This window comes from the organism of the source record quoted next, unplaced genomic scaffold, assembly GCF_019419815.1.
Source record: "Pyrus x bretschneideri cultivar Hongxiangsu unplaced genomic scaffold, Pyrus_bretschneideri_v1 Contig14, whole genome shotgun sequence".
NCBI lineage: Eukaryota > Viridiplantae > Streptophyta > Magnoliopsida > Rosales > Rosaceae > Pyrus > Pyrus x bretschneideri.
Window position 1 is genome coordinate 4,846,455 of NW_025999435.1, and position 16,422 is coordinate 4,862,876.

At 38.5% G+C, this 16,422-nt stretch overlaps 2 protein-coding genes across 3 annotated transcripts; both read right to left on the reverse strand.

Annotated features, from left to right (window-relative positions):
- Positions 1–399: 399 nt before the first annotated feature.
- LOC125475260 lies at positions 400–3,073 on the reverse strand. Of its 2 annotated transcripts, none has more exons than XM_048579902.1 (2): positions 2,527–3,073; positions 400–1,981 (listed from the first exon to the last, which is right to left on the reverse strand). In XM_048579902.1, exon 2 carries the CDS (start codon positions 1,856–1,858, stop codon positions 809–811), a length of 1,050 nt encoding a protein of 349 aa, XP_048435859.1. In that variant the 5' UTR covers positions 1,859–1,981; positions 2,527–3,073; the 3' UTR covers positions 400–808. The 2 variants fall into 2 exon arrangements, with proteins under 2 accessions (XP_048435859.1, XP_048435858.1); XM_048579901.1 differs by having other exon boundaries at positions 400–2,396.
- A 6,173-nt stretch (positions 3,074–9,246) lies between these two features.
- LOC125475261 (light-harvesting complex-like protein 3 isotype 2, chloroplastic) lies at positions 9,247–11,259 on the reverse strand. The gene is made up of 3 exons (XM_048579903.1): positions 10,747–11,259; positions 9,714–9,851; positions 9,247–9,616 (listed from the first exon to the last, which is right to left on the reverse strand). The coding sequence occupies exons 1-3, from the start codon at positions 11,135–11,137 to the stop codon at positions 9,363–9,365; spliced, it is 783 nt and encodes a 260-aa protein (XP_048435860.1). The 5' UTR covers positions 11,138–11,259; the 3' UTR covers positions 9,247–9,362.
- Positions 11,260–16,422: the final 5,163 nt, after the last annotated feature.

Here is a 16,422-nt window from a genome sequence, read left to right on the forward strand (position 1 = left end):
GAGCCAATTTCATGCTAGATAGCAGTGCTGTATGCAGAGGTGTAGGATTAATTCACTGTCGAAGAAAAAAGAAACGGTTACTCTTCAAAATTAATCGTCATTCACGAATAAATCGTTGTTCCAAGTTTTCATGAATAAATCGTTGTTCCAAGTTTTCTGGGAAACAGGGCAGCTGTCAAAATATGGAGAAATTTTTAATTGTGACAAGAACACGAATGGTACACCACTTGTTTTTATGTAAGTGGTGAAAAAATTTATTTTTTAAGTTATTAATTTTTTAACACATATCTCACCATTTATATAATGATCCGTGGTGTACCACTCCGTGTAACTGATCACACTGACAAATCTCTCCAAAATACGAGGGTTAAACTTCTAAGCCGAAACAAGAACACAAACAAACTAACTGCGATTTGTTGATGAATGATTCTGAAATTTATCCAGCTTATCTGTACTGAATGCAGTTAGATCTTTCTAGGTGACATCTAAAATCAAGTTTCGTTCGCTTTTGTCACTCATACGACCATCTGGTATATGCTTGCTGCTTGGAGACCCTTTTCCCTTCCTCCATGGACAATTTGAAGCAGCCATCAATCCTAGCACATTTCTCCTATTCGACGGAACTTCTGAACTTTCAAAATCTTCATGCAATTGTTTATGAGAAAGTGATTTATCTATGCATTCCTCTCATGTTTGCTTCACATCATGTTCTTGCTGCTTGAAGACCCTTTTTCGGTTCCTCCATGGACAATTAGGACCAGCCATCAATCCCAGCACAATCGTCCTGTGTGACGGAAGTTCTAAACTTTCAAAATCTTTCATGCAAATGCTTACGAGAAGAAGATTTATCTAAGCATTTCTCTCCTGTTGATTTCACATTAGTCTTCACTGAGTTCGATGATGATGGAAGTCGTGAACTTTCTTGACCAAAATTCCAAACCTTCAGAGCAGCTTTTGGTCCACAGAGATGAGGGAAGTTGCGTATAGCTGATACTACTTTTCGAGAAAATTCATTGGCTGCAGTTATCTCAAGATCATTTCCACTAGAAACAGAAATGGAACCATCAGGCGGCGAACAAAGATTTCTATTGGACAGAACAGTCTCTGTATCTTCCTTTGGAGTAGCCACACCAAGCTGACCTGGGCTCTTCAACAAACTATGTATTTCATTCGGCATAGTAGTTAAAAAATCATCTGTCTCCACAGTACCAGAAGCCATACCAGTCATCAGGACAGTCTGATCCACCTTCTCAGCAGTATCAACAGAAGCTGCCTCTTTGACAGGTCTCAAATCGTTTAGCTCATGCAGATTCTTCGGGAAATCGGGTATTTCACGCTTTAAGGCAGTCACAGATTCATTTATCTCCATGGTACCAACAGCCTTACTGTTCGTCAAGCCAGTCTCATCCACATGATCAGTCGAAACAGTCAGATTTTCAACCCCTTTTCCATCACCATTATTATCCCGGGTAATCAAATGCTCAGCATTACCAACAGAAGCTGCCTCTTCAACAGGTCTCAGGTTGTTTAACTGATGTAGGTTCTTCGAGAATTCAGGTACTTCATGTTCTACGGCTGTTACTGATTCAACTGTCCCTGCAGTACCCACATCCTTGTTATTGGACAAGTCAGTTTTATCCACTTGACCACTTGAGCTCATCATTTTTTCAACTGCATGCCCATCACCATGTTTTTCCCCACTAGCCAAACTTTCTGTTGGTACACTCACAGAAGTAACCAGAGCAGGCCTCAAATAGTTTAACTGAGCAAAATGTCCACTCCCCAGGGGAAAATCACGAACAGCGAAGATTATCTCCCTGTTGAACTTGGGCAACTTGGTCTGGAAAGAGCACTCCATGGGCAATTTCCTTAAAATGACAACTATTAAGCAAATCAGTAATTTTCGATGATTCCAAATGTTAAACCGCCTCTATGATCCCCATTCCAACTCCCAACCCAATGGAATGAAATGCTCCAAAGCCTAAAACAAGAGTAATCATTAAAAATGCACGCATTCGCTGTGGTCGAACAATAAAAGCTACAAATCTCACAATGCACAAGATTACTTGTACAACAAGACGTTGTTTAAAGCACTCAAAAACCCAAACCAAGATGCCATCGAAACTACTCATTGACCATTCAAAAATTGCAAACATTTCGAACCAAATATCTAAGCTTGGAGAACCTCCATACTTCTAAAATCAACAAAGCAAAAGATATATCAACCTTTTATCAACCCAAGAATCCAATTTCATCATAAAAGAGGGGGCTTTTAAATCCTACTTATTGCCCTCGATTCTTTTGTTGTTTCTGCTTCAGGCCCTCGATTTTTATTGCTGTTTTCAAGTTTTTGGAGGGGTTTTGCTTAATTTTCCCTTTAAAAAACCCAAGAAAACCTGTAAAGCAGTCTAAGATTAGATAATGATGGAGAAAGAAACATTCGACCAAAAAAGGAAATTCAAAGAACCAAAGTAACGCTTGCCCAATAAGCAAACACATTTGAAATTTCAAGAACTATATATATACCTGGTAGTGTTGTAGTGTGAACAGTTTCTTTCTTCAAAGCACCCAACTGAAACGGGAAATTCGTGTAGAAACGGTGAATGGTTTCTTTCTTAACGGATGAAACTTGAAAGCGAGGGTATGCTTCGTAAAAGGATTGCAAATTGGAGGTCGAAATGGATATTTTCGGCTTCACTGAATCAAAGGCTTGCGGTCAAATCAATGCACGGACGAAGTGTAAATAAGCCTGTCTACTTTCTGAGGGGTAATATTACCATCCGTTGTCTTATTTCCCCATCGACTATTTTTAATAAAAATGTTCTTAATAATAATGGTGGGTAGGATTTGATATGTGCAGCAAAAAGAAGCTGGGAAAGATTTGGGCTACAATCGACAGAAAGGTTTGAAGAAGGAACAAGTGTTTGCTAGACGGAGGAGAAGCGACTTCGGGTGAGGTCTGCGACTTTCACAGAAAAGGAGGAAGAAGAGTGGTTTGGGATCCGAGGTCTCTAATTTGGGCCATAGATATGGAATTCGGTGAAATAGAGGGTGGGGATCTAGAAAAAATTGGGGTGGCAGATTTGGGGTTAGTAGGAAGAGATATTATGAAAGGGATGTCATGAGTTTAAGGACATGCGTGGTTTGAAAGAAATAATGAATGTCGAAGTCTTGCATTTTCTTTTATTTTCAATTTTTATTTATTTAAAGAGATATTAGAGTTAATTATTTAAGAAGAGTACGATATTCATCAATAATGAGAGGATACGTACAATGCTAAGACTGGGGTGCATGTTAAGAGCCTCGATAAAAACCTTGTCAGGAATTTAACCTCGGTCTAAGGGAAAAAGAGCGTTCCGCACCAGATTACAAACTGAAATTACTATCCTCAAATGGAGAATCTAAAATCAAATCCGGTGGTTCCTCAAACCACATCAAACAATTGATTACGGTCAAGCTATACCTTGCCAAGTGATGTGCATCATTATTGGCCTCCCGATTGCAAAATGAAACCTTCCCCTGAGGAATATTATCCATCAGCTGATGGGTATCATCAAGGACAGACCAAGCTGACCCAAAATATATTAAGGTTGTTTGGGAATAATAATGGGTGGGAAAATAACATTTTATGATGGGTGTGATTATTGTGTGGGTGGGAAAATAAGACATTGATGTAGGTCCAGTAACACTTGTTCACATTAATTGATTATATTTTTTTATTTGGCGTATGAATCTCCATCCACATACTCCTAACATTTAACGATAACATTTACAGTCCACAATATTAAAAGAAAAAAATTAGGATCCAATCCCTAATATTTGACGACAACACTTGTTTTCAGTTTTTTTATTTTTTTATTTTTAATTTTTTTGTCAAAGCCCCTTGACTTTAAACACCTGAGCATTTTACTAATAACATACTTCCATGTCAACTTTCTTTTTATTTACAAAAAAATATAATTTAGAATTTCTTCCTCATTATCACATACAAAAGATTGAATCGCTTTTATAACTGCAAATCCCATATCTTTCATGAAACGAAGGCAATTAATTAACGAAGTGGTTAAGATGCATATATGATATATAAATGTGCAATTGGTGAAGCTGCACAGCGTTAAATTTGGAATAATCAAGACAAGTCTGGGGCTGGCTTGGACAACTCATTTAATTTCCATCTATTCAAAGTTCAAAAAGTAGCGTTCCAATGACTTTTTCAACAGAAATATCCCTTGCAGAAGGTGCTATCCAAGTCAAAGAGTCCTCCAGTTCACCAATATCTGAATCCGTTTCAAGATAATTGGACATCTTGAGCACAAGACTGTTGTTGAGACCAGGCAATATTGCTGAAGAGCAGGTGTTTCTGAATTCTGTTGGAAAGATGACATTCTTCGAATCAGCGACAATGAGGTCTAGACTCTTGGAGCAACCAAATTCTGTAAGAAAATCTGCCAGTACAGATAAATGTTTCCATGGCCCGTTGAAGGCAGTCGGAAATTGTATGTCCCAGAAGTCCAACAGTAAGATGGCGGCCTCCCCTAAATTTGGAGCTTTCAAAGAAATCTTGGACGTTAAGTAACCACAAAGGAAATATATAGAATTTAGATTCGGAGTATTGATCGTGGCCTCCAAACTACGATGAGATGCAAGTAAGCGTAAGTTTTTCAGGTGATGAGCATGAATGTTGATATGTTTCAAGTTATGAGAATCGCGCAACATTATCCGCTCAACGTGAAGAAACTTTGATGAAACAAATGTAAAAGATTCAAGACTTATTGTCTCGTCAACTTGAATATCTTGAGCCTTGCAATACTTAACTTCCAAGAATTTGAGACTGTAACTTGAAATATAAAACATGGAGAGTTCGTCTTCTTGATTGTCTTCATAAGAACATGAAGTTAATGACAAATATTCAATACAAGGGCACTCCCAAATTAAGGAACTGAGGGCACGCTCATCAAACCGAACTCTTTCGAGGGACATTATTTTCAAGGACGGAAGAAGCTGGCTTATACGATCTATATGACGTCCATCGTTGGCACTGCGTATGTCCTTTATCTTCACATACGCCAGACGGAGAGTAGTTAAAGATTTTGCAACGAGAAAGGTGGTTCGAGATAAGCCGTAGTAGTTTTCGTTGACATGCCAATCCCTTCGAAGGCTTATATCTAACTCTTTGACGTTTCTCTCTAACGAACAAGTTAATAACTTATCAACGACGCTAGTGTCCTCTCTAAACAAGTAGCCCGTCATATGAAGCCTCAGTTTAAGTAACTTGAGCTTCTTTTGCTTATCATTCTCACAAAATCTCAAATACCTTATCAAGATGTTGTTGATGAACTTTCTATGTTTATCACCGTGCTTGTCTCGACGAAAACCAACGCTTTCCTCGTCGAAATCTAAGACGGAGCTCGAACACCACACACCTTCCCATTGCTTGGAAAGAAAACTCATACGGACGGCAGCTTTGGTGGGAAGAACTTGGATGATTTTTTGCGTAACGAGGTCAGGTAAGTGAAGGTGTGCCATGACGTTTCGGCTACGATTGATCTTCTTTCTGTATTTGCGTCGGGGGTTTGTGGATGGAAGACTAAATCTATTTATAAATGTTGGATTAATTAATATCCTTGAAGGATACTAAACCGCAACTAGTACGAATTCATGTTGGTTAGGGTAAACCTTTGTCCTATACAATTTGGCAAAACCGTTCATGTTGGTTAGGGTAAACCTTTGTCCAATACAATTTGGCAAAACCGGCATCCTTTTGTACCTTAATTTCACAAAATATTAGGGTTTCCTGACAAAATGAAACTAGCCAATTAATATCAGATTAATTCTTCTAATATATATTAATGTGCTGGCGGAGTCTTTCACTGCTATTTCTTGAAAGCATATTTACATGAGTCAAATTTTCTAGCGGATGCAATCAGAAGTATAGCGCTTACTAACTATTTAAGATTTTTATATCTGGGATTACATGTTGCCTATGAGGGCACGAAATGCGTTCTATTTGATTGTATTGGAACATGATGTAATTATGGCTTGTGTATTTAATAAAGTTTATTTTCAAGATATTCTATATATTTTAAGAATTTTGGCAGTATAAGAGTTCTTATTGTTTTACAAGAATCGAGCAGAAAATGGGTGACAAATTAGTCCAAACCAAATTCTTAATAGAGTCTAAGAATCAGAGGAATTGTAATTTTGAGTTATGCATGTTTATTTTGAGAATTATTAATTAATTGAAGGATGTATATATGATACATCACTCTTTAAGAATATTGTGCTGTTGTTTGGGAGATAGGTCTTGAATTTTGCGATCAATTTTACGGAGAAGATAAGGTTGCAGGGCATGGCATTGGTCGCTAATCTATGCAGCAGCAGCAAGGTTTCGAATTGTTAATTAAGCACCACCAGCAAACCATGCTGGTTGATAATGCCAAACTCGCATTTATGAGAGTCAAATTTAAGATATCTGATTTAGAAATAATGAGGTGTGCCACTAAACCATACTACTAAGTAGTCATGTATGGGAACTTAGTTTTTGGACAAATTAAATATGAAATGGTTTGTTTTCTCTGTGGGATTCTTTTTAATTGGGTAATCAATTGTGACCTATTTCTCGAGTCATTTGGTGGAAAAAGCTTGTTTGAAACTACATTTAAAATGTGCTTTCACATTGAAATTTTTATTAAAAATGTTGGTGTTAACTAGGCTTAAGTTTGGCATAAGGGATTCTAAGTGATTTGGTAGTGGATGAGTTTGGCCATAGTGGTTGGGTTTCATGTGTAGGAATATGGTAGGCTTGTGGCTAAGGCTTGGGTGTTTGGTATTTTTACAATAGTTTTGGTAGGAAAAGACTCGAAGGCAAGAGAGTGAGAAGCTTGGGGTTGGCCTTGTAGCTGCTGCACGAAGGATTGATTGCAGCAGCCGTTAAAAAGAGATTTCATGCAGCTAGGAGAAGATGTACTTCTCTATGCTTGCAACTGAAGGAAACCCTCCCCCTCTCCATTGATTTTTACTCTAATTTTATAGAGGGTAAAGACTCTTTTATTTTTGCTGGATAAAAAGGTGTGCAAAAATTACTTGTTTCTAGCAAGTAAATAAACAGATTGGAACCTTCTTATATCCTATGGATAATACGAGGAGCTGAAATAACTTACTTTCAATGGCTAAAAAGGTGGATCGGGTTGCAACATGAATAGGTTCACGGGAAACGTATGTTTTGGTATAGAAAAAGAGAATATATATGTCCTGGGTGGATAAGCTATGGTAGAATTAAGGTATTATTATAGACAAAGCACATACGTCACATGTTATGACATGACATATAACAATAATCTTATATAATATAATCGAGATCCGCATGACAGTACAGAGCAATGAACGTTTAATGTGATTGGACCTTTGATCACAATTTTTGGGACCCACCTTAGGCCCTTGATTATTTAGGCCATGCAGAGACAACAAAATGGGTTGAATAACCAACACCAAAAATATGTGCATAAACTTAGCATTTTGGGCTCACGACTTTGTTGTTGCAGCTTCCCAGCAACTTAGTTCGGTCTTCATTTAGCTTCTGTTTTTTAGGCCACATCAATCCCACTTCTAAAAACATGGTTCTGTTTTCAAAATTGAATCAAATTGAATCAATACTAAAAAAAAAATTATTCAAATAAAAGAAGCAAATTAAAGAACACTAGTGTGCCAACGCAAAACGGTGCTTATTAATTTCAATCCCCTTTAATTTGAGAGTTATTTATTCCATTTAAATTCAATCATGTATACCAAAAGAGCTCTGAATTAACACACTTCATAATCCAAAAGAATACCGTAGTGACACATTTCATAAGCCAAACAAATCCAGATACGTTGAGATCTAATTTGGATTAAGAAAAGGCAGAGCTAATTCTAGACAAACTTAGATGATATTATTAATACTTAGGGAGTTAAGAAAAACGTGGTGTGGACATACAATCAAAGATATATCATCATGAATGGGACTCTTAGACGAGGAGCATCTAAATTATATGGCTTCGATATCACAAATTCCTTATTTAGACTACTCTCACACTTTCACTACTCATATGTGAACATCTTCTTTTATGTGCTCCGTAAATGAGATTAGCTAAAGTATAGGGAGAAGTCGAAAAAATTCATCTTCAGACCCCAATCACACTTTCTATTATGCTCAGAGATAACACCACCTCTAAGAGCTCCTAAATATAAAGAGAGAGAAATAATCTCCTAGCAGTAATTACTATTGCATTGATAATAATTTAAAATAAAATGTCTACTACTATTAGTTCACACTCATTACGACTCCACGAATTAGAAATATGTGATTAGCGTGAAAAGTTTCTAAGAGAGCTCGTAAAATAACTTTTTAGTTAAAATTTAACTTGGTAGAAAGTATGATTAGAGATTCTCTAACCTAATGTAATTTAGGATAATACTTAAGTAGTGATACTTTGTGATGTGGCTGAATGATACTTGAACATATTTTATTGATTTAACTAATTAACGATAAACATGGTATTTAATTTTTCTTCGGCTTATAAAAATAAAAAATACATGACATTTTTTATGAGCCACGTTAGAAAGTAAAACATATCAAACCCACTCTAGTTGTTTATTAAAAAAAATAGGGGACCAGCGGGTGGTTTTGCCACAGTAAACCCCTTTTTTTGGGGTCTGAAAACTTACATTAGTTGACAAAAGACACTTCTTTTTTGGAATTGACAAAGACTGTTTCCTTATCAGAGGATTACATTCCTGCACCAATGCCTAATGCCATCTGCATTGAACTTGGATTGGACTCTGGCTTGGGCGCTTGCTAGACTAGTAGGAACATGGTTGATGGATGCTTTAATTGGGAGGGTACTTTTAGCCATCTTTTGTGCCTATATAAAGGGCAGGCAGAAAGGCATTTGTTCCTTAACTAAAAGGGTCTCGGAGAATCGTAATACCATCTTGTATTGAGACCCGAAAACTCTTTGCCGACAAAGGCAGAAATTTGCTGAACCGAACTGTCGAGAGAATTTTACATACAACTAAAACATGACGGTAATGGTATTGCAAGCTTATCACAGTGAACTCAATGTCGTGGTAAGGGTTCATTCCCAACAATACAATCTCATTTTCCCCTCGTGGAACGCCACTCTATTTAACAAGGAAATCAGATTTACCGAAAATTTCAAACTTGTCAATGTAAACACACAGGTACTAACAAAGGGGACCAAAATACAGTGGTTGAACACAGAATCTTCATTATCCACTAGCACATAGATATAACATAGAATCCCGAAGGAATAAAGAAGAAAACAACCTAATTCAAAAGTCCAAACTCAACATCAACAATTCAACTACTTATTCTTGCTACTGCTAGCCGGGGTCTCGTCCTGCCAGGTTGCTTGCCATTGCTTATCATAAAACGTCGTCTCTTCGAGTAGTTTCTTTAGGTTTTCAACATCCTCGTTCTTGCGGATCAGAAGCACTCCCCCAACAGCTACAAACAACAATGTTTTGCATAAGAAATTGCCCATTTGGTCAACTAGGCCAAGTCCGGTCAAGCTATCAACAAAATACGCCATGAAAAAACCTATCATAGCAGCACGTCCTGCAGGAAACTCATAAAATTACAGAAAGTATGTTAGTTTAGAGTATGTCCTCTTCCTTCATTACACTTCAGTTAAAATAAGTGGATCTGAACAGACCGTTAAGTAGTTCAGCTTCAGGTAAATGGTATCTCTTTATCCATGCCCACCAAGGTACAATGGATGTGTCAAAAAACACAGGGTTCTCATTACTGGATGATTCCGGGTTGTCCTGGAGCCATTTTCTCCTCCTGGCCTCTGAAAATGGTGATGCATTAGAAAACATGTATTTTCTGAATTATCAGGAAAGATAACAAGTTCAGATAACAGGTTATTTGTCAAAGGAATACTTCAAACGAATCACAGATTCATCTCGGCTGTTTTTCTTCTTTGTAAACTGAAACCTCGGAAATTCACAAAATTGTTTAGGTAAATACAAGGGTGCACAAGCATCTAAAGATGTACATTAAATCCTATTCTATTTGGGCGGAAATTGATGCTCTACTGCAAAAAGAATCAACAAAAGACTTGGATAGAAGATCTTATTCTCAAATAATATAAAGCTAATATAGAAATTTGGGTCATGCTTAGGATCTAAGAACTCTTTAGAACGAGGAATGCGTAAATCCTGAAGAAATAACACCCAACTTCTGAAGTGAACGATTTCTTTTCCTTACAGTTTCCGATGCCCAAATGAAGCCCGAAAACATGTATTGGTTGAGAAACAAGGGAACGAGTGCACACTGAGCACACAACCATCTATGAACACCAAAACCAACATAAGAAAATGAAGCAGCACAAGTTTGAGGATCAAGGTAAATAGAACAGTCTGAGACAAAGGATTTCGACGAAGCACTAAGACAAAGCCAATTCAGTTTCTTGGCAACTTCATAGAAATTTCTTCATCTAAGTTACATTTGGGGAGGAAAACTCATGAGTTTATTAGCTCTAAAATTAACGTGCAAGTTCAGAAATCAGATTAAACCACTTGTGTCTTGCAAATTCAGCAGATATTCCCCCCGGTCTACACAAACATTCTAAATCCAGCATAATCATGTTTCCCCCTCAATCAAACAGTTGCAAGAGCTAAACAAGGAACAATTAAAGAATTAGACAATTACAGAACAAAAGGAAAAAAATCCAGAAGCCATACCAGCATCAATAACAGCATCCCAGTCAGTTTTGCCACTTTTCTCAAACTGCTTCAAATCCCAAGTCCCATTGACCCATCTCCCATCTGCAAACAAATTCCCCACCGTCACCTCCTCAGCTGGTCCAGCTGACCCGTTAGCCCCAGCAGAGCTCTCACTCTTCAAGGGAACCGCCTTGGCGCCGGGTTCCGGGACATCGGGCTCTGCTTTGGGCTCGACGGTAGTGGCAGCTGAGCTTCCAGCTCCATTCTCAGCTGAGGCTCTGAGGAGGTTCTTGGGTCTGAGAGAGAGATAAGGCTTGTGGGTCAGGAGGGGTTTGAAGTGTGATGAGGGGGAAGGAGAGAGGGTTGGGAGATGGGTTGTGGGAGAAAACAAGGTCATGGAAATGGACATTGTTCTGATTGATTTGCGGCAAAAGGAGAGGGGGATTTGGTTGCCGCTACTCAGAACATGGTGGCTTTTCTTTTTGGGCTATCCTCACTCGCTTCTCAGCCTTAGAATTGCCCAAAATACAAATGGGCAGGTTTTGTACTTTTGGCAGTTTTTTTTTGTTTTTTTTTTTTTTTTGTTTTGTTTTGTTTTGTTTTTTTTTTTTTTTAATACAAGTGTAAAAGTGTTGTAAATTGTGGATGCAACGAGATCGGAGCCTTCACCTTGTTGGATTGTTTAATGAAATTAACTTGGCTCGTGGTTGAGAATGAATTCTTTCTTATTCTATTTCGTGACCGATTTATGAAACTTTAGCTTTATAGGTGGACCGTTAATGTTATAAATTATTTTATTAAAATTATTTAAAAAAAATATATATATATATATATATATATATATATAAAAGATCGTTTAACTATTAAACTATACAAAAACAAATGGACGAATTCGCTAAAACAATTATAAATTGTTTACCTATTTGTTATTGTTGGTTGGCTAAACGACTATGATTTTAATTATTTTTTGTAAAAATTATTTTTTTAAATGATTTATAATATAAATGATTACGATTATAAATACAAACTTTTGTGAATCAAATCAAACACTAAATAAATAAATTGAAGAGGAGCAGCTACTACTCAACCTTAAGGAGCCAAGCTCCTCTTGTTATTTTGCAAATGAATTTATATGATATATACAAACAAGAAAATCGCTTTCAATCTTAAAATATCTCCATTTGGTAGGTCAAATTTTTTACTTTTCAAATGAATTTGCTTGATTGTTGTCTGTGTTTTTGTTTTTTAACCAAGAGATCGACATATTTCATTTATGAGAAGGGCAAATATAAGATTTCAATACAAAAACAACATGTATTCAAAACCCCAGTTGATCAATTCTCTCCGCTGTGAGAGCTTTCTCTCTACCAGATACTTTCCTAATCAATTTCCAATCTGAGCATTGAATGCTCCTACCCACCGTCCCAATCTGAAAATTGATTACCTAGTACATACCTCAATCACTACGAACTGAGTTATTGTCTGGATAGAAGTGCTTTAATGGCGAATTTGTTGGGGGAAAGACAGTTAAAACTACCAGGAAACACAACCCCTTCGACAAGATAGCTAACTACCGGAAGAGAAGCATTTAATTCCAGATCTGGTTACAACAAAGGAACCCAAAACAAGCGGGCCAATATTCCAAAATTACTGGTGTTCCTGGCCTTCAGATCTGTTCTCTGGCTATGCTTGTGTCTAGGATTCAAGAATTTTAACCATCTGATAAAAATCCAGACTTTGCAGCTGGGTTGTTGGGGGTACAAAAAGTTAATTCTTTTGGAAGATTTGGGTTGGTGGGAAGCAAAAATCAGAAGAGAATCTACAGTGATGGCACAAACGACGGTGGATGAATTAGTGGCACAGTTGGAAGGATCTCTTGAGTTAACGACCATGGAACAAGGAGTGAAGATGGTCGGTGCGGTACTGGCGGACCAAAAGCTCAACAAATGGGGAGTAAGAAATATATCTGAAGTAGACCTGGCATTTTCAACCCGACTCAACTCGACCCGTTAAAATTAGTTTCCGGGTGAGTGATAAACGGGTTGGGTGATTAATGGATCAACTCGTTAATTATCCGTTAAATAACGGTTCATTTTGGGCGAACCCGTGAAACTCGTTAACCATCTGTTTCACCCGTTATGTGTAATTTCAATGGTCCTAATAGAAAGCCTTCAGTCCCTCTCCATTCTCTCTTGCGTACGTCGTTGCTCTCTAAGAGATAGGTGTGCTCCTTTCCTTCTAACTCTGGTTATCTCCCTCATCTTATTCCCTAATTTTTTTTACTGAACTCCACCACTCTCTCTGGTAAGCTCTGATTCCATTCCGCCTTTTATTTCATTTTTTACTTTTGTTGTGCAAATTATTCTTTCTCTGTCCAAATTATGCTTTCGACTTCCTCAAAAGCCACACTGCAAGCAAAGCAACACAAAAGAACAAAGAGAGAGAGAGAGAGAGAGAGAGACAACCATGGCGTCTCTAGCTTAACAATTCACAGGTTTAAGAGTTAAGATGCTCATCGCTCTCCACCTTGAGGCTCTCGAAGCCCTCAATCCTATCGAAGCAAAACAAAATGCCGGGTTTGCTCCCCATCGTTTCCGCCGCGGTTATGTCAAATGCACAGACCAATGAGCGCTTCAAGCTCAAGGAAATCTTCGAGGATATTGACAAATGGGGCTATAATTGATTTGGATGAAATGTTAAAAAAAAAAAAAAAAAAAAAAAAAAAGGTTAATGGTTGAAACGGATGATCCGTTAGCTTAACAGGTTGGGTTCAGGTGACCCGTTAAATTAACGGGTCGGGTTGAACCTGACCCAAACCCAATAAACCCGACCCGTTTACAGGTTTACTCTGAAGTGTGCGGAAAGATTTAGGAGAGGTCACGATTAACTGGGTGAAGGATAACATGTTCATCATCATCGTCAAACATGAAGAGACAGCCTCTCGGATTTTTAACCAGGTTCCATGGGCTATGATGAAACAAAACTTCTCGATTAAGAGATGGCCTAATGATTTGGCTGTAGAGGAAGTTCCAGCACAGATGGTCCCATTTTGGGTACAAATGAAAGAGGTACCTTTGTTCTTAAGTACGGAGGAGAACGCCATGAGACTTGCTGGGGAGGTGGGAGATTTCATTGTAATGGAGGATCTGGCTAAAGCAAGAAGATTCTTGCGAGTCAAAATATACTAAAAACCTGTTGGTGGCTGAGTGTTGGCTCCTTAGGGATAGAGATAGAGACACATGAATATAATTTAGCTATGAACGCCTACAAAACTTCTGCTATAAACGTGGGAAAATCGGTCACTCGGACAGGGAATGCTCCTCTGAGTAAGGCGAGGGATGTGGTTTGGTGTATAGGGAATGGACTAAAGCAAAAATGATCATGGAGGAACAAGAGGAACCATAACCGAGAAGGACATAGCCCATCGAACGTCGACATCTAGGAATGTTTAAACCCACGCAAAGAACCAGTGCTCAAGAGATAGGAAATCACACGCGTGAGGAAGGGCCTAGGCAAAGTACCCTAGTGCCTAGTGGGTCTTACGATCTTCACCAGATGCATGTGCAAGTTCAAAGCACGAGGTATGCTCTTCATACTTCCATAGATGAAAATAGTAGGTTTACATCTCAGAGTGGAGCCTACCACATGCCCGTTGGGGAAACAACCCCACATGGGCTTAAACAAATAATTGAAGGAAATGGGTCGAGGTAAAGGCCTGTATGGCACATATTCAGAATGGATAATGTGGCCCAATCTAATGAGGTTGTAATCCAAGAGTTCGGAGGTGAAACATTAGACATGCCAATACGACATAACAGGAAATTTAGGGGCACCTAGGTAGGACGACAAAACACACTTATGATTGGAAGGAATTAAAGTGATCCATTGCCCCAACAGAGCTCAACCTTTACCATTGAGGCACAAAGCACCTAGGACACTGTAGGTAAAAAACAAATCGAGAAACTCTACGAGGGGTTGGGATTGAAGAGAATAGGTGAAGGCCTGATCACTAATGCATGTCAATCACTAACAAAAAAACAACAGAATGAGTGGTAAGGATTTCCAAGGGTTGCGGGAGAGAGCGTAAAAGCAGTGCAGGAAATCAGACTAGCGGAATGGGTGGGCAGCGTAAGCCATTTGATGAAAAAGACCTCTAAGAGGTACTTGTTTGATAGGAGGAAGTGTGGACATCAGCCGAAGGAAATGAAAGAGATGAGTCTGACCCTATTATAACTAGGAAGAAAGGGAAAGCACCCCAAGACAAGTGGCGGCTGACCTATGATAGCTGCACAATCGCCATGATATAGCTCATGTAGAGCTGTTGTGGTCTTAGGTCGGACACGATGGTTCAAGTTCTACATGGGCTCATAAGGAAACATAAACCCTTTATGGTTTTTCTATTAAAAATAAAAAGAAAAACCATAGAATAGAAAGAGTCAGACGACGAATGGGCTTTAATAAGGGCTTTGATGTTCCGCCTAATGGTGCCGCATGGGGACTAAGCCTTTGGTTAGAATGATCATGTGGAGGTGAATGTGAAACTCCCTTCAAAAAATTTGATCCACACAGAGATAAGAAGTATAGGGGTTTGTGATTGGATTTAGGCTTCGTGGATGTATGGAAACCCTTATAGGGCTGAGAATGAGGACTTTTGGAAGTGGGTTATGGTTGTGTTACAACATTCAGACCAACCTTGGTTTTGTGAGGGAGACTTAAATGAATACCTCTGGGATTTTGAGAAATTGGGAGGATGTGAGGGATCACACTTGAGGCCTCGATATCTGCAGGACTTCATGTCAAATTTGGTTCTAATTGATTTAGGATTTAGCAATCTGAGATTCACGTGGAGGGGCATTCAGAATAACCAATTGGTTTAAGAAACATTGGATAAAGGCTTGGTTCATGGCCATTAGCAGGAGCTCTGGCCTCACACGAATTTCATCTATGAGACAGTCCAGGGGTCTGGTCATTGCCCCCTGATTGTTTTAACTAATCATGCTAGGCCACGTGAGAAACCCTCATTTCGCTTTGAAGCTTTCTGGGTTAAAGAAGAGGGCTGTAGGAAGTGGTGGAAATAAGTTGGGAGACTCTAGTTGATGGGTGCTGGGGATACAAATGGAGAAGAAAACTAGAAACTTGTAAAAAAATCTAGTGGAGTGGAGTAGAGACAAGTTTAAGGCTAGAAGGTTGGAAATTGCGAATCTCACAACAAAACTCGGGGATCTCCAAATGGATTGGGAGGAAAGTATGAAGCAAATAAAGGATACATTGGCGCATGTTGACAGGCTGGAGGTGCAAGAGGAACTGTATTGGCAACAAAGATCTCGAATCAGGTGGTTGCAAGCTGATGACTCCAATACTTCCTTTTTTCATCAATCTATTGTTCAAAGAAGGAGATAAAATATGATTGCAAAAATTAGGAATGCCAATGGTCAGTGGATGAAGGATGAACGGGGTATCAGATGTACGGTGGATGATCATTTCAGGAACTTATTCACTACTAATAGTCACCGTGATTGGGGGTCCCTCTTGGACTATGTGAAACTAGTTGTTACGATGGAAATGAACGAAAATCTGACAATGCCAAATGATGATGAGGAGATAAAGAATGTCGTTTTTCAGATGGGAAGCCTGAAGGAGCTTAGACCTGATGGGTTTCGGGGTGTTTTTTTTTCCAATCTTTTTGGGAGATCA